Source organism: Rhipicephalus microplus, chromosome X (assembly GCF_043290135.1).
Source record: "Rhipicephalus microplus isolate Deutch F79 chromosome X, USDA_Rmic, whole genome shotgun sequence".
Taxonomy (NCBI): domain Eukaryota; kingdom Metazoa; phylum Arthropoda; class Arachnida; order Ixodida; family Ixodidae; genus Rhipicephalus; species Rhipicephalus microplus.
In genome coordinates, this window is record NC_134710.1 from 187,245,134 (window position 1) to 187,263,408 (window position 18,275).

At 47.1% G+C, this 18,275-nt stretch overlaps 1 protein-coding gene across 1 annotated transcript in view; it reads right to left on the reverse strand.

Moving 5' to 3' along the window:
- The window catches only part of LOC119177294 (DNA topoisomerase I, mitochondrial), a 144,296-nt gene that overhangs the window by 96,602 nt on the left and 29,419 nt on the right, over positions 1-18,275 (reverse strand). The window contains exons 5-7 of the mRNA XM_075878362.1: positions 10,727-10,972; positions 10,207-10,307; positions 5,808-5,898 (exon numbers count right to left, since the gene is read on the reverse strand). Of these exons, the coding sequence (XP_075734477.1) occupies positions 5,808-5,898; positions 10,207-10,307; positions 10,727-10,972 (438 nt within the window). The remainder of the gene's footprint in view (positions 1-5,807; positions 5,899-10,206; positions 10,308-10,726; positions 10,973-18,275) is intronic.

Sequence of the window (18,275 nt, forward strand, 5' to 3'; positions counted from 1 at the left end):
CCCGGAAATGAGGTGCCGCATGCCTCCTAAATTGATACGGCAACTCACAAGTATGATCCACCGCATTTGTCTTGGTGTAGCGTACACAACCCGTTATGCACATATCATCAGTCGCAGTGACACCGGTCCTAATTGTGAACACTGTGATGTGCCAGAAACACTTGAGCACATATTTTGTGTCTGCCCAGCATACGCACGTGAACGACAAACACCGATTTCTTCTACTGAACTATATCGCAGTAGGTCATTAACTGATGAGACCATGTTGGGCCCTTGGCCAGACACCAACAGTGCAACTGCGGTCACAAGAGCAGTTATTACCTTTTTAGAAACAACTGGACTATGTGCGCGGCTATAAAATGTCTCGGCTAGAAAGAACACTACATACTCACCTCTCTATCTCACCATCGTCATCCATTAATCTTTCTTTTCCCCTTTCCCTTCCCCCAGTGTAGAGTAGCAGGCTAGAGCAAGCTATCGCTCAGGCCGACCTCTCTGCCTTTCTGTAAATAAACTTACCTCCTGCTAAAACAAACCTCCATATAACAAATTTCTCGATATAACTAAGTTGCTCTATTCCCCGCCGTTGCTCCAAACAAGCACATGTATTTGCGACCTCTATGTAACAAAGTAATAGAGGAACACAGCTTTGATACAGTTAAACCTCGTTATAACGAGACGGCTATAACGAAATAATGGATACAACGAGCAAGTCCTAATTCCCCTAGAAAGTCCCCATACAAACCAATGTAATCAAAACCTCGTTTTAACGAGGCAGAATTTGCCTGTTATGGGATATAACAAACAAATTTTGTTAGGAAGTAAAATTTTGAGCCGATGTCACGACATTGCACAATGCGAATTTGAGATGCCGCGCAACGCGAGAACTGTATTTAGCAGTTCGAAACTGCCACCACGCGCCCTGCAGCAACGCGCGCAAAACAAACGGCACGCGCTGTTTCTGGAGAAGAGGTCGCTGCACGTGCGCTGCTTGGCTACCACCGACAGCGGAGCGCTCAGCAGCTCCGCGAACGTCTCGCCCTCTTCTTTTCTTTTGTGTCTTCTTTACATTCTCTCTCTCCCCTTTCTCGTGGCGCTGAGGCGCGTTTTCTAATCTCACATACCCCCTTCCCCTTGAGTAACCGGTTCCTAGAGGGCAGCGCAAAAGAGCACCCCTTCTGGCCCTTCCTCTTCACAGTCACTTTGCAAGTGTTGTCGCTCGCCGACGTGAGCCGCGTTGCTTTTGCGTGCGTGTTTCCTTTCTTTTTCGACCACTTCCGCCTTATCTTTTATCGTGCTGCGCTCGTGATTCCAGCAACATGAATGCGCCAGGCGGGAAGGGAAAGCGCATAACGCTAGATCAGAAGGCGGCTATGATAACAGCAGTCGAATCGGGGACCAAGAAAGGCAATGTGGCAAGAGACTTTGGCGTATCGACGAGCACACTGTCAACCATCTTGAGCAAGCAGGAGTCCATCATCGACACTGTTGCACGTGGCGTGAAAGGAAGCGCTAAGAGGATGAGGGCACCTGCCTTTGAAGCGGTCGAAAGGGCAGTTTTTAAATGGTTCTTGGACACGCGGGCCGTGAATCTGCCGGTGAGCGGCGCCTTGCTTCAAAGCAAAGCGAGAGACTTTGCCTGCATCATGGGCTATGACAACTTCGTAGCAAGTTCGGGTTGGCTCCAACGCCGCTTCAAGGAGCGCCACGACATTGTCGGGAGAGCGGTCTGCGGCGAATCGCAATCTGTCGACGAAGCAGAGGCTACCAAGTGGGCGAAAGAAAACATCGTGCGGCTGCTAGAAAACTACAGCGCGGAGGATATTTTTAACGCGGACGAAACCGCTCTCTTTTTCAAGATGTTGCCGCACAAGATGTCAGCCCTCAAAGGCGAGCCGTGCCATGGCGGCAAACAAAGTAAGCTGCGGATCACTGCGCTACTTTGTGCAAACATGACCGGCTCTGAGAAGCTGCCAATTTTCGTAATTGGCAAAAGTGCATCCCCTCGCTGCTTTAAGGGTAAGAGGCAGCTCCCAGTCAAGTACGTAGCCAATCGCAAAGCCTGGATGACCAGGGAGATTTTTTCAAAATGGCTTTGCGAATCGGACGAGAAGCTGGCAAAGGCGAACCGCAAGGTGTGCCTTGTTTTAGATAACTGCACCGCCCACCATACCGCTGCCGTGCTTCAAAACATCGAGCTGCTGTTCCTTCCTGCCTACTGCACAGCAAAAATACAGCCGCTTGACCAAGCCGTGATTATGTCGCTGAAGGCAGGTTACCGCAAGCGTGTGATAGACAAGCTCCTGCTCAACATGAGGATGAAGCGAGACACCGATGTTGACTTGTACGCTGCGCTCGAAATGCTTGAGGCGGCGTAGATGAGTGTGACGGCGACCACGATCGCAAACTGCTTTCGACACTCCTCATTTGCCGCTGCACCAGACACCAACGTTGAGCCATCAGACGAGCCCACTGTGCCGGACGGTTTTGCCACATCAGACGAAGTCGCTGCATCATGGACGGCATTTCGCGACGCCGGTGTCGTGCCCGACAGCGAGTCGTTTTGCGACTATGTAAGTGCAGACTTGGAAGTGGTGGCAACGGAGCAGCTCTGTGATAGACAAGCTCCTGCTCAACATGAGGATGAAGCGAGACACCGATGTTGACTTGTACGCTGCGCTCGAAATGCTTGAGGCGGCGTAGATGAGTGTGACGGCGACCACGATCGCAAACTGCTTTCGACACTCCTCATTTGCCGCTGCACCAGACACCAACGTTGAGCCATCAGACGAGCCCACTGTGCCGGACGGTTTTGCCACATCAGACGAAGTCGCTGCATCATGGACGGCATTTCGCGACGCCGGTGTCGTGCCCGACAGCGAGTCGTTTTGCGACTATGTAAGTGCAGACTTGGAAGTGGTGGCAACGGAGCAGCTCCTGGATGACGATATTGTGCGCGCTGTCAGTGATCGTAACGAAACCAGTGACGATGACTCTGTCGACGAACAGGAGACAAACGTGCCGACGGCGTCGGAGGCATTAGACGTGGTGGACGTACTGCGCCGCTACTTCGGCGCTCACGAGGGCGGCGAAGATGGCTTGAACATTGCGGTCGCAGCTGAGCGAGCCATCGTTCGCATCAGGAAGATGCATCAACATCCAATTACGGACTTCTTTGCAGCTAAGTCTGCCTGAAATGCAAGCTGTGTATTTTGAAGTGCATTAAAACAGGTGCATGACTTTTTTCTTTTTATTTGGGAATGCGGTTATTTTGTTGCATACCACCGTGCGGCGGGATGCTACTTCGCCCACTATTTTTTGGGGGTAAGTACAGTGCATAATATTGGCGGTAAATGCCCACTACGGCTATAACGAAATATTGGTTATAACGAGCAAATAGCGGCGGCCCTCCAATTTCGTTATAACGAAGTTTAACTGTATAACGAATTTTCCCCACGGACAGCCTAGGAAATTTGCCACGGAATTCGGTACGAGCATGACTCTCCCTTGGGTGCCCCACCACTGACAAAGCGTGAAGTGGCAGCGGCTCGCGCGTCGCAGCAGGCAAAAGCGAGCGCTCGTGTTTGCGCACAGGTGAGCACGAGGCGGGCCTGCACCCCACGAGGTGGTGTTGCCACCGTTCTTCCGCTGTGGACACATGTGCCCCTTCTGCCTCCAAACCAAAAACAAATAAATATAAAAGGAAAACATAACCCACTGTTGAGTTGGGAGTGCCACGCTTTTAGTTAGCGTCACACATGTGGAACCATCTACATATGGAGGGCGCTTTACGCAATAGTTTTACGTGGTATCCGTGTCTGTGGTGTTCGCTCTTCATTTTGGACGCAGTGCGTGCATGCATGATTTTACTGCACACGCATGTTGCGGCCCCTGACGATGCCTGCTTTTTTATTTGCTTTTAATTTTTTTCAAACGCGGACAACCGCATCATTACTACTGAGAAAATGTCAGATTAGGTGCTGATGGAAACTCTGCGAGAACATGAATCTTTGGAGGTTGACTCGTCACATGCTTCAGTTTTGCGCCTTGCTGAGAGTTCGCAATCTCATGGCTTTTGCGATTACCTGATTAGTTCTGGCAATAACACGACGGCGCGTTTAATGCAATGCAATAACACGATAGCAAAAATTTGTAATGTTATGCTGGTGTGAGCAAAGACTGCCGCTCCAGGGAGAAGTGCTCTTTTCACACAGCTTTTTCAAGTTGAAAGTGCACCGATACTTGCCAATGTAGCAAATGCACCAGGTATCGCGACTGCCTTTAAAATCAAAGTTCATTGTTGCTAAAGGATCCCACCTCCCCCACCCCTCCGCGTTTTTTTTTTTCATGCTTGTTCAAGTCAGGTGGTTTCCTTTCTGTTTGAGCATTTAACGGCAGTTCGAACAAGTGGGGATTTATTGTATTTATTCATGTAATGAAACCGCTTTTATTTTTTGACTTCAATTCAGGGGGAGGGTTTATTACGTGGGAGAAAAAGTCACAAGAGTTATAAGAGCGCAAACTTCGCATGACGGTATTGCTTGTTCTGGCCCACAAAATGCGCGACGAATCGTTTCTGTAACCCTCTCTTGTTTTCTCCCTTAACAAACAGACAAACCCGACAATAAAAATGCAGCATCGGATGGCGGTGCACAAACGTGGCCGTTGTGCCGTCGGCGCGGTGGGCTCTTTGCATGGTCTTTGAGATAGCAGGCAATGGGCACCACTCGAAGGCTATGCATTTGTTTTTCTGCTTTGTTCTCGTGCAGTTGTGTTTGCGTGGTGCTATAATCAAGGAGGTTTCTCCTGCATTCTACAGATGGCGCTCTGTCGCAAAAAGTGCGACTTTGAATTTTTATTGACGTCGTACGAGTTTGCGCTGATCGCAACTGTTTAGCACGGTTGCGAAACTATGCTTTGACTTTTATTGCGTCGATTTACCGTTGTTTCGATAGTGAACGGCACTGGCTATCACGCCGAAATAAAATGAAGAGATACATTAAAATTTGTTTTTCTTTTTTCAAAGACCAAGGTGGGGGGGAAGGGGGAGTTCATTATACGAGTGGGTTCATTACGCCAGTAAATAGCGTACCTTATGCGCCTTCCAGGCGATAGAAATGGGTAGACTCTTTTGATCTCTGCTTCTGCAGCGCTTGCACGCTTTCACCCGCTCGTGAAAGTTATGCTGCGCCGTGGCATGTTATCAATTTGGACTTGTTACGGAAAATGGTGACAAGGGCAAAACTCGTCGAGAGCGTCCATATAATTGCTATCGCAATAGTAACGCAGCTTTTTACCGCTAAATATGAGTTTTGGGTAAACTCTGCAGCCAGTCTGCCTTTTGTTCGATTTGTGCGTTTATTTTCTGAATTTTCGTACTGAACCTCCATATAACGAAACCCTTTTTATAACAAATTTTTTCCAGGAATTTATCAATTTCATTATATCTAGGTTTGCCTGTATCATTGACGCCAATAACCATTTGAGCCAGAGTTGCTTTTGGGGGGAAGGGGGATTCTTGCGGATTACTAGCATGCATTCAGCATGGTGGTCCACCACGATTACGTGATATCAGTTGCAATTTTATCAGTGCTGTGGGCACTGGCCGAGTGTCGTCAGAACCAAACGGTAATATTTCAGTGATAATTTCGACAGAGTCATTTGCAGTAGTTGCGGTGAGCGGTAGTTCTATTCTGACTGTCCTATAGACATGAAAACACACCAATAGGCAAGTTTCTATCAGACTACGGGCACTTGTTTTGAATATTTATAGTAAAACTATGCAAGGAATAAATAAAAATGCAGACCTTAATATCATCTTCATAATCACTGTCGTCAGCTTTCCGCTTCTTCTTGACTTTTTCTTCAGACTTGCTCTTCTTGGAAGCTTTCTGTGACCTACAGTGTGACATCATCACGTTACTGTTAGAAACAACAGTACCACATAAGCTTTATAGTAGGCTTGTGCATATATTCGAATACTTCAAATATTTGTACGAATAGTATAATATTCGAATTCTTTTCGATTCAAATTTAAATTATCGAATATTTTAAAGTATTGGACATTGAAAAGATGTAAACTGCATGTAGCCGCCTGTAAAGGTGTTTTCACTGCAGTACAGCTATGCTAAGCTGTGAAAACTCCTATTCAGAGGAAATATGCTTTGTTGCAAAGCCTTACTCCAAATTTAAGGGGGGACGCGGCCTTTGAAAACCGAAAAATCGCGAAAAAGTCGATTTTTGCCAAACCACATACTCGGGCAGTATGTGTCATAAACTACCTTTTCTGTAAATATCAACGTCTAATTCGTCGCGAAACAATTTGAAATAAAGTTTAGAACATGCCGCGGCGGCCCTCGAGCGGCACGCGAGCGCTCAAAATACCCGAACTTGGCGTGATCGCAGTTTCTCGACCGCTCGACGGAGCGCCGCCATTTTGGTGTTGTTTTGTTTGTGAATTCTTGCTCTTTCTTTCCCCGCCACCTGCGTCGCCGGCGGCAGCGCAGGAGAGGAGCAAGCCGCTCATGATTGAAGTGCTCGCGAGAGCTTTCAAGTTTCCCGCGGCTGAGGCGCGCAGCTGGGATTGGGCGAAGCGCGCGCTCCCCAAGGACGCGGGGGAGCCCGCGACTGCCATTGGCTGCTGCACGCGATGACGTAGCGCTCTTGCGCATAATGCGGCCGCTCGTCTGCTGCTCCTCCGTCCGGCGTCTTTGTGTTCCGCTCGCTTCCGTGTATCGTTGCAGCCGTTCGCATACTCTCCACGTTTCAACTGTCTTCGAAACGATTTTCAACCGTCTTTACGAGACGATTTTCAACTGTCTATACGAGACCATTGTTGTGTTCGCTCACGATGCGCCCAACGAAAAAGAAGACGCTACAATCGTTCGGTGCAAGGAAGCGAGCTATGAAGCTTGTCCGCGCAACGAGGCTCTCCGCTCGCACGTGCGCCGACGGTGATCGCGCCGACGGTACCTGTGGGGCAGCTTCTGCTTCATCTACGCAAGAGAGTGGTCGCATCGACGCGCCTAGCAACGGGACTCCTGCTCCGCCGGTGCAAGAATTTGTCGTTACAAGTGCGCCTGGTGTCTCGTGCTCATCGACAGTGGCTTCCGCATCTTCTCTTTCATCGGCCTCGAGTGCGATCGCGTCGTCAACTGTGCATTTGCGAACAAGTTTCCTGACGTGCGAGGAGAAAGAGGCGGCGGATCAACAACGCGCTGCTGTGCAAAGAGAACTTGGCGCTATGCCAGCGACGGAGCGGAAATTTCAGGCAATGGAGCGCGATCATGAAGCTGCCACCGCTACAAGTGAAGGCGAAAAATTTTTCCTTGTGCAAATGGATGCCCTAGACGACCTGCTATCTCGGACCACGTGCCACCGGTGCACCGCGATTGGGATGAAGGTACGAGGAGGCACCCAACTTGGACTTGCTGCAAAGCTTGAGCTAGTATGCTTGCATTGTGGAGTAGTTTCAAGCTCATGGAGTTCATCTCGTCAGGATGACACAAAGGCCTTTGATGTGAATGTAAGAGCCATTATGGCAACAAAACAAATAGGCAAGGGACAAACAGCTCTCAACGACTTTTGGACAGCGATGAACGTGTCCCATCGTGGCCTCCATCACAAGACCTTTCAGAAGCACCTGAAGGAATTCAGGGAACCGCAGACACAATGCATAGAAAATTTCTATGCAGAATCTGCTTCTGCTGTAAAAGTCACTTACAAAGAAATGGATCAATATTTCACCAGAGATATAACAGTTTGTTATGATGGAACATGGCACAAGCGTGGGCACACATCCCATATTGGAGTCGGGGCAATTATGGAATACCATACGCGCCTTATCTTGGACGCCGTTGTTCTGTCTAATCAGTGCCTTGGTTGCCAAGTAGGGCCAAAGCCTAGAGACGCAGACTATGCATGCTGGCTGGAGAATCATGTGTGCCAGAAAAACACCGACTCTAAATCAGGGAGAATGGAGGTTGAGGCAGCTATCATCCTCTTTTCACGCTCACTGTCGAAGCACAACCTCCGTTACACAACGCTCGTGTCTGATGGAGATAGTGCCACCTTCTCTGCCCTTGTACAAAAAAATGTTTATGGACTGGTCCCCATTTCAAAAGAGGAATGCCTGAACCACGTTCAGAAAAGGATGGGGACTGCACTTCGCAACCTTGTGCAGAAAAGTGGCAAGGCTTTGGGAGGGAAGGGCAGGCTGACAAAGGCCCTCATCGACAAGTTGACAGATTATTATGGCTGGGCCCTACGGAACAATTCCGATGATGTGGCTGCAATGCGGCGGGCAGTGATGGCATCGTACCACCATGTGACGTCGACGGATGAGGAGCCGCACCACGACTTGTGCCCAGAGGGTGCAGACCCCTGGTGTCGTCACAATGCCAGCAAGATTACCGGTGTTCCACCTCCGAAGCATTCGTACAAGCTGCCACGCTATGTTGCAGATGCACTTCTACCCATTTATGAGAGGCTCTCACAGGCTTCTCTTCTGCAAGGCTGCCTGGGAGCAAAGACGCAGAATGCATCAGAGTCCTTTCACTCTGTGCTGTGGTCCCTCATGCCCAAAGAGCAGCATGCGTCACTGATTGCTGTGGAGACAGCACTGCATGATGCAGTGCTAAGATACAATGCTGGCTGCTACAGGGCCACCCAAGAGCTAGCTTCATCAGTGGGGCTAACACCTGGCCATTCAACGGGCAGCCGAGAAAGATTCTCTGCGCTTGAAAAAGGCTAAGAAGCGATCCCTAGAGAAGATGGAAAGGCGGCAAAGAAAGAGAGTGCCAAAGGAGACCTCCAGTTACGCTGCAGGTTCATTTTAGAACTGCCTATGTGCTCAAAACTTTCAAACGTCGTTTTCACAAAATTACTTTTTTGGCTAGTGAGGCTGCTTATTCCAGCCATATCTCTGGAACCACTCACTGGATTTCCAAAAGTCTTTTTTTATTATGTACATGAATAAATTTCTGAGGCGGTGACAAGCCCATTTTTTCAATATATTGTGTGTGTTATTTATTACATTTAATCAAAATTTGATTGATAATATCCTAATCACAAACACAAAGTTTGATGGTCTGCTAAAACTTTTCAGCAAGGAAATTCAAAAAAAGGGCTCTGTTACCCCCTGGAGTATCAATCTGGGAATCATAGTTAATTTCACAGTTCCAGCACCTTTTGAAAGTTCTCCAGGCCTGTAATAAGAGAACCATGTGCACTACCCTGATATTCTGCTGTAACTTGAAAACCAGTGAACATAATTTGATGAAATTTTGTAGTTCTTCTAATGCTTTTGCTATAAGTCTATCCTGAAAATTTCATTAAGATATCTCAATAAACAAAAAAGTTGGTATCCGATGGTAGCCTCCCCCCTTAAATGGCCCCTGCAACACTTTTTCAGCATGGCCAGCAAACACTGCCGATAGGTCGTCGAAGCTACCGAGAACACGCGAGCTAAATATTATAGCACAGCACGCAACCTGGACTTCACAATATATTCTCAAAGTCAGATAAAAATTGCACTCTTCTCTCGGCAAATGATGCCACCATGTCAAAAATCTGCTCGCACTTTTCAGTGCGATGGCGCATGTCCACGTGTGCATGCGCAATCGCACTGAAAAGTGCTAAGGGGTTGCAGGCGTTCACGATGTTTCTTTCAATCGTTTTATGGTCGTCAACAGTGTCGATGTGTTGAATGTGTTGATTATGAATGTGTCGATGTGTTGATTATGAGAGACGCCGTAGTGGAGGGCTCTGGAAATTTTGACCACCTGGGGTTCTTTAACGTGCACCCAAATCTGAGCACACGGGCCTACAGAATTTCTGGCTCCATCGAAAATGCAGCCGCCAAGCCGGGATTCGATCCCCCCGACCTGCGGGTCACAGCAGCCGAGTACCTTAGCCACTAGATTACTGCGGTGGGGCTTACACTATGTCACATTGCGCCTTGTGTACAGCAAAAGAATTCAAAACATCCTTCTTATCTTAGTTACAGCTTCTGTTGTTTACCTTTCACAAAAAATAAAATGAAAATATGCCTAGCAAATGTGTTGTACGTAAATAGTGTCAAACAAATGTGCACATTCTAAAGGTTAGTCTGGGGCACTATGCAGGTTTTACAACACAATGTCAATGATAAAAACTACATTGCATTTCAAATAAGAGTAGAGAATGCTACACACAAACTTTAGTTACCTGATAGCAAGGGGTTCATCTTCTTCAGAATCTGACTCCAAAGCACGCTTGTTTTTGACAGATGAGGTATCAGACAGCCTTTGCTGTGGCTTACGTGCAGACTGTGTAGAAACAAAAGATATAATTGATTATATTAAAATCAGTCAACCTTTTCTGCTGACGAATTTCACTAGATAAATTTAACACTGAAAAATGCTCTTTCCGATAAGCCCAAGTAGCCGGCTCCAGCCGCGCCATCGTGAATCTATAATTATTTTAAAATACCTATTTTCTCGCAATTTCCAGAATAATTTTTGCTACCTAGGAGGGTGAAACAAATTTTTCGAAGCACTTCTGCATGGTTTTCAGGTTAGATATTTTGGAATCGGATAAAAGGGTTCCAGAAACTGAAAAATTGCTTTTCAAAATACCAATTTTTTTTTTTGCCACTTTTACGCGATACAAAAGCCACGTCCCTCCTTAATAAAATGACTGTAGTCAAATCTTGATGTGATGTAAGACGGTGAAGAAGAAGACATACCAGTGGCACATCATCATCGCTAAGCACCTCGCCCTTGATCTCACTGATGTCTACAGTCTCGGTCTCAAGGGTCATCCGTGGAGCCGGAGGGTGGGGTGGCGATGACACTTCAGTCTTCACCTTTGCTGGAGGTGGGGGCATGCCTTCAGCCCCAGATTTTTTAGAAGTTCCCGCTTCCTGCTTGATCTTCACAGGAGAAGTGCTATCCCTATGCTTCTCCGATGAACTCTTGTGCTTCTCACGTTCCTGCAGGAGAAACGAAAGCAACTTTATTTACCCCACCACAACGAACACCATTTCAACGAAATTTCTGCTACAACGAAAAATTCTCGGTTTCCCATCAGCAGTCCACAAGAGTCCATGCATAAATATTCTAGCTAAACAAACACTTTTTCTTCTGCCGTTCCACTTCAATAAAATTTGACAATGCAATTTTATGCTCAGATATTTATTTCATGCAGTAAACACAATCTTAGACATTTTGATGCATTTTCAGAACATAAAAATACGACTACGAAGACTAAAACATGCGTTGCCAACACTAGAAACCACCGCCGTTTACTAAGCATGGGGGCCACCATTGCTATGCAATGCGACTCTCCTGCTTTTCCCAATGGCTTGATTTTGAGCTGCAGACAATCCAAAGCTGATGTTTAGTCACTCTGTTCATAGTTTCCTACACGCTGCTGCTGGGCACCATCGTGGAACAATGCCTTTTCCGATGCCAATGCATTTGGTTCTTTTTGCACTTGGTCAGCGAGCTCACCAGTCAAAGCGGCTGTTCGTCTGCATTATTAACAAAATCAGCCAGCCGCGACTTGTGGATGATAAAAATTATTTAAATAACATAGAATAAGGCATAAGTCACCGCTCCACGTTACCATGCCTTCATCTCAGCGTCGTTAGACACCTTTAACTCTTTCGTTATCATCGTTATCACGCCTATTCAAATCGATCACCGGTGATCGACGCTTTTCGGTCATCGATTTTGGCATGTTAAATTTATTTCTCGTGCACCCAGCACTTTCTAGTAGTTAGTTCAGCCACTTGACCTGAATTTTTTTGAATTTGCCGACTTGGGCAACACAGCGATTTTCTTGGACTTTTGCGCGAACCGATGAGCATTTATAGTTCGTAAAATGCACTAGGTTGGCGAATTTGACAGAAGTGCGTGCCCCTCGTGATTATGCTTCAGTAACATCGAAGTTCTGTAATGAAAAAAAAAAACTTTGCAAGCCAAATATAGAATTGATGTGTTAGCTTCACAATTTGACTGAGTGGAGCAATAATAATTGTTGGAAATTTATGCCAGCTATTCAATAGGGAGCTGTTGCTAGAAGTCGGGAAGAATTAATTCGACAAAAAAAATATTTCCCAAGGTCCGCCGCATGTTTAAAGTGTGCAGGTGGCTCTCACAGCCAATTTCTATACACTTTGGTTTTGCTTGTATCGTTTAGACACAAGGTCACATCTAGTGCCACTATGATGATGTTTGATGTTTTATGGCGCAAGGGCCATTTCACGGCCAAAGAGAGCCAGTTCATCTTACTAAAAACATGGACAATGATTGTGATAAGCGGCTGTATAAGGGCCATAAAATTCCTCGCGGTAAGGCGGGTAAAAACATACAAGTAATAAAATCATGACCATGTCGTGAAAGGTGTGTGTGGTGTGAATAGATGACAAAAGTTGGTGATAATAAAAGACGAAAGTGGATATGTATGGCATCAGCACAAGTGCCTCACTCGTTCATACCCTTGCGTCCAAGGGCCGTGAGGCAAGTGCTTTCTTGTGTAACCACCGCAGCAAAAACCTCTCTGGAGAGGTCATGCTACGGGATGCCCGGGTATATGATATGAAAACTATGAATTTCTTTAAAAAACGCTAACAATGATTTGTGACTAAAAAGCGGTTCCCAACCGACGAACATTGCAGGGTGTAAAGGTATATGTTGTTGGTAGGGTAATGGAAAGTGTTGTTTTCTTACAGTGTCCAATTGTTTGCACTCAATTAAAATATGAAGGACTGTCAATACTTCACCACATCTGTCCCACAATGGTGGATCGCCACCGGACAAAAGGTGTGTGTGTGTGTCGTGTATGTGTGTCCTATCCTGAGTCTCGTTAGTATTACCTCTGTATGACGCGATTTCGATACGGGCAGCCAATGACCAAGGTGTGGTTTAATAACATGTAGTTTGTTTTGTGTGTGTGTATCCCACTTGCTCTGCCAGTATACTCTGAGGTTTCGTTTGAGAGACGGCTTAAGATCAAGGGCCGGGATTGATATGGGTGTAGGGGCAGTGCTTTTGTGGACGGATGCAGCGAACTGATCCGCCCTCACGTTGCCTTGAATCTTTCGGTGCCCTGGCACCCAGCACACTACAACATGTTGGTTGAGTGTGTAGAGTGTGCATAAAATAGAGTAGAGTGAAACGAGGACCGGGTTTTTTTTTTGTTTTTTAAGACTGTGCAGAGCCGTTACCACACTGAGAGAGTCTGTATAAATTACTGCTTTTTGTATTTGTTTTCTTTGATGTGTTTAGCCGCCACAAGTATCGCATAGGCTTCCGCTGTGAAGATACTTGTGCCTGGATGTAGAGGGCCAGCATCCGAAAAGGATGGGCCGACAGCAGCGTAGGACACAGAGGAGTTAGACTTAGAGGCATCTGTAAAAAACTCAAGACGTGTGTATTTGTGTTGAAGTTCCAGGAAGTATGTTCGGATATGGGCAACAGGCGCATGTTTTGTAACTTCTAGAAAAGACACATCGCAGTCTATAGTCTGCCATTGCCACGGTGGCGGGTATGCTACAGGACCCATTAAACTGTGTTCTAGTGAGACTCCAGTTTCCTCAGCTAGACTCTTCAGGCGAATTGAGAAGGGCTGCCTCATCGGAGGCCTGTTTTGAAACAAAATTGAGCTCGACAAATCATTAATAGTAGAGTATGAGGGGTGCTTCTTGTCTGCTTTCACCTTAAGGAAATAAACAAAGGACATGTAAGTTCTCTGCAGATGAAGCGACCACTCATTTGACTCAACATAAAGGCTTTCTACGGGGCTGGTGCGAAAAGCACCCGTAGAAAGGCGGATGCCCAAATGGTGCACGGGGTCCAGCATCTTCAAAGCACTTTGAGTCGCAGACTGATAGACAACGGCCCCATAATCTAAGCGGGTGCGAATGAGGCTTCTATATAGGTTCATGAGACATGGCCTGTCACTACCCAACCTAGTACGTGACAACACTTTTAAAATATTCATGGCTTTTAAACATTTTGTTTTTAGATACTTGATGTGCGGTACGAAGGTCAACTTGTTGTCCAAGATTAATCCTAAGAATTTATGCTCCGTGTTAACAGACAGACGTTGACCGTTCAGTTCAATGTCGGGTTCTGAGTGCATGCCTCTCTTTCTGGAGAACAGGACACACGTGCTTTTTTGTGGGTTCAGTCGGAATCCGTTTTCCTCTGCCCATTTGCAGAGCTTGTTTAAACCTAACTGAACCTGCCGCTCACACATTGCCAGATTGCAAGACCTAAAGCCAAGCTGGACGTCATCCACATATGTACAATAAAACATATTGCGAGGGATGGTCAAGCGCAAGGAATTCATTTTTATCAGAAAAAGTGTGCAGCTAAGTACACCACCTTGTGGCACGCCTGTTTCCTGGACAAATGTTTGGGAAAGAACCGTGCCAACTCGGACACGGAATGTCCGGTTTGACAGGTAACTTGATTATGTGAAACATTCTTCCGCGCACGCCAAGGTGGGATAGGTCTCTTAGAATTCCAAAACGCCATGTTGTATCATAAGCCTTTTCAATATCGAGGAACACAGAGAGAAAATATTGTTTATGGACGAAGGCGTCTCTGATCTGTGCCTCGATACGAACAAGGTGGTCTGTTGTGGATCTACTCTCTCGAAACCCGCACTGAAATGGGTCGAGCAAATTGTTTGTTTCAAGAAAGTGTACAAGTCGGCAGTTTATCATTTTTTCGAAGACTTTGCACAAGCAGCTTGTAAGTGCAATAGGCTTGTAACTCGAAGCTAAAGAAGGGTCCTTGCCCTCTTTCAAAATGGGAATAACAATAGCCTCTTTCCAGGAGGTAGGAATAGTGCCTGAAGACCAAATAGCATTGTACAAACAAAGTAAGGTTTTTCGGGTTTCGTTTGGTAGGTTTTTTAACATTTCATACATCACACGGTCAGAACCTGGGGCAGAAGTACTGCAGGAGTTTAGAGATGTTTGGAGCTCAGCTAGACTGAAAGCTTGGTTATATGCCTCGTATCTAGTGGATTTGTGTTCGAGTTTTTGCTTTTCTATTCTTGTTCTGTATTTTTGGAAAGTGTCAGTATAGTGGCACGAGCTAGATACCTGTTCGAAGTGTGCACCGAGGAAGTTTGCCTGATCTTCCAAGGTATCACCCTGAGTGTTTACGAGGGGAAGTGTGTGTACTTGTTTTCCTGCTATCCTACCGACCATGTTCCAGACTTTAGCCTCCTGTGTGTATGAGTTAACCCCTGATAAAAACTTCTGCCAGCTTTCTCTTCTGGCCTGCCGACGCGTTCTCCTACCTTGAGACTTTATTTTCTTGAAGGTTTCAAGATTTTCAGCTGTCGGTGAGTTCCGAAGCAGCCTCCAAGCTCTGTTTTGCCGTTTGCGCGCGTTTCGGCATTCAGAGTTCCACCATGGCACACGTCGTTTTTCAGGGTGTCCATTTGTTTGTGGGATGCATTTTGTTGCAGCATCAATCAAAAACGCTGTGAAGTAGTTCACAGCAACATCAATGTTCAAAGTACAGATGTCATTCCAACCTAGACGAGCGATAGTATAAAACTGTTCCCAGTCGGCTCTGTTTATTAGCCACTTGGGAACACGTGGTGGGCACTCGGTTACTGTAGTTGTGCTCAAAACTACGGGGAAGTGGTCACTTCCGTACAGATTACTGACGACATTCCACTGGAGTAGAGCCACAAGAGATGGAGATGCTATGCTTAGGTCTATGGACGAGTAGGTGTTATTAGCAAGATTATAATAGGTTGGTTCTTTTCGATTCAGGAGACACGCGCTCGACGAGAGAAGGAACTGTTCGATCAGTCGACCTCGCGCGTCATACCGAGAATCACCCCATAGCCTGCTATGCGCATTAAAGTCTCCAAGGAGAACATAAGGCTCCGGAAGTTCATCAATTAGAGAGTGTAAATCACGTTTTTGTAGCTGATAGCTAGGAGGAATGTAAATAGTGCAGATTGTGATCAGTTTATCAAAAAGAACTGCTCGAACAGCCACTGCTTCAAGGGATGTTTGGAGTTGTATGTGTGTGCATGCAATTCCTTGATTCACTATGATGGCAACACCTCCGGATGATGTCATGGCATCAACACGGTCCTTTCGGAAAATCACGTATTTACGAAGAAAATTTGTGTGTTTTGAATTAAGGTGTGTTTCTTGTACACACAGCACTTTTGGTGAGTGTTCGTGTAAGAGTTCTTGGATGTCGTCAAGGTTTCTGAGAAGGCCCCTGACGTTCCATTGTATAATTTGAGTGTTCATGGTGAATGTAAAATAATGCTGTGTGTACGAAAAGCGAGTGGCTGTTTAGACGGGGAGTTTGAGTTCACTTAACAGGGCCATCGCCAGGCCCTGTTATTTGCTTTTTTGTTTTCTTGGCGCGCTCCAAGGAGCCACGCCGCTCTTTCGGCACCAAGGGTGCCGACGTATCCATTGCCTCCTCGGAGGCACTGGATGCCCGCACGTGCGGGCTGTTAGTTCGGATTTTGGGCCTCGCCTGGTGAGGGGAGGCCTTGATGCCCGAAGACTCTGGAGTCTTCGGTCTCTGTTCGGGAGTAGACGGTGTAGCTTGGGCTACAGCCGCCTTGGGGGCAGGTGCCACAGCCGACGGCTCGCTCTGCGCGGGCCGAAGGGGTGGCGAGGGCTGGTGCGGCGGTGCCCCCTGACGCGCCGCATCAGCGTATGTAGGTCCATAGAATTGAGCGACTCTTCGCCGTGCTTCCTTAAACGTAATGTCCTCCTTCACCTTCAATGTAATTATTTCTTTTTTTTTAGTATGTGCAGGAGCGTGAATATGCGGCATGGTTTCCTTCGCAGTTTACACAGTGTGGCGGTTGTTTGCAGTTCTCAGACAAGTGGCCTAGGACTCCACATTGTGCACAAGTCTGGCGACCACGACAGGTTTTAGAGCCATGGCCATACCTCTGGCATTGAAAGCAACGACGAGGGTTTGGTATATACGGCCTGATAGATGTCTTTGTGTACCCTGTTTGAATGGAATCTGGTAGTTTACTGGATGCAAACGTGAGTATCAAGTGTTTCGTTGGTATTTCCTTATTATCTCTTCTGATGATAATTCTCTGTACATTATTGACATTTTGGCTCTTCCACCCTTCCAAAAGTTCAGTCTCGGTGAGCTCAAGTAAGTCTGCATCAGATACCACTCCGCGAGTGATGTTGATGGATCGGTGTGGTGTTATGGTGATCGGTACGTCACCAAACATTGAGAGGCTGTTTAGCTTTACAAATTGTGCTTTGTCCCGAATTTCTAGAAGAAGGTCTCCGCCCGCCATTTTGGTTACTTTGTATCCAGCCCCGAGAGTTTCCGTAAGACACCTGGCAACTACGAAAGGAGATACGGTCCTGGCTTGCTTTCCGGTTTTTTCGCAGTGAATGACGTGGAAGTGGGGAAAAGTTTCTATTGGCTGGTTGAAGAGATTTATGTCGTCGGTGCGTACCCGCTTTAGGCCGGTACGATCAGGTAGTAGAGGGAATGCGCCATGCATGCCGGTCTTATTTTTGTTCAGCAGCGTTGGCGGCCACCCACCACGGAGCCCAACAAGGGGACGCTGCAAGTTTACAGGTGCTGAAAGCTTGCAGACGTCAGCCGTACAACACTGCCATAACCCAATGCGCCTAGACCAAGGTAGGCTATTTGCACAGGGTTAACCCTTGCCGCCAGGAAAATTGGAAGCAAACAGAAGAGAGTAGAAGACAGGACAGATAGATAGTGAGAGATAAAGACGAAGATATAGGCAGAGAGAGATAGAAAAAGGCGACTGCCGATTTCCCCTGGGTGGGTCAGCCCAGGGGTGCCGTCTACGTGAAGCCGGGGCCAAAGAGGTGTGTTGCCTCTGCCAGGGGGCCTTAAAGGTCCAATCACCGAGCGTCGGCTCAACCCCCAGGATCCCCTTTTCCCCGGACACGGCAAAGCCACGCACGGCTAGGCGTGGGAGGGAGTAGAAACTCCCCTGTTAGCTCGGGTCCGTGGTGTCACTACACACCAAACGCCTACTTGCGCAGGGTGTGGCACTAGATCCCCGCAGGGGATCTAGTGCCACTAGTCGCTCCTATTACGCGGTCGTCACGCGCGCATGGGTGCGCATCAGCGCTGAAAAAAAAAAAAAAACACATACGCTGCTTGAAACTGTCTTGCGACCCCACCTGAATTGAGTGAGAACGAGCCGAGATTTCATGGATGACAGCACCTGAGCTTCAAGTGTTATGGCGACGATGTTTTGCGTAAGCCTGAAACATC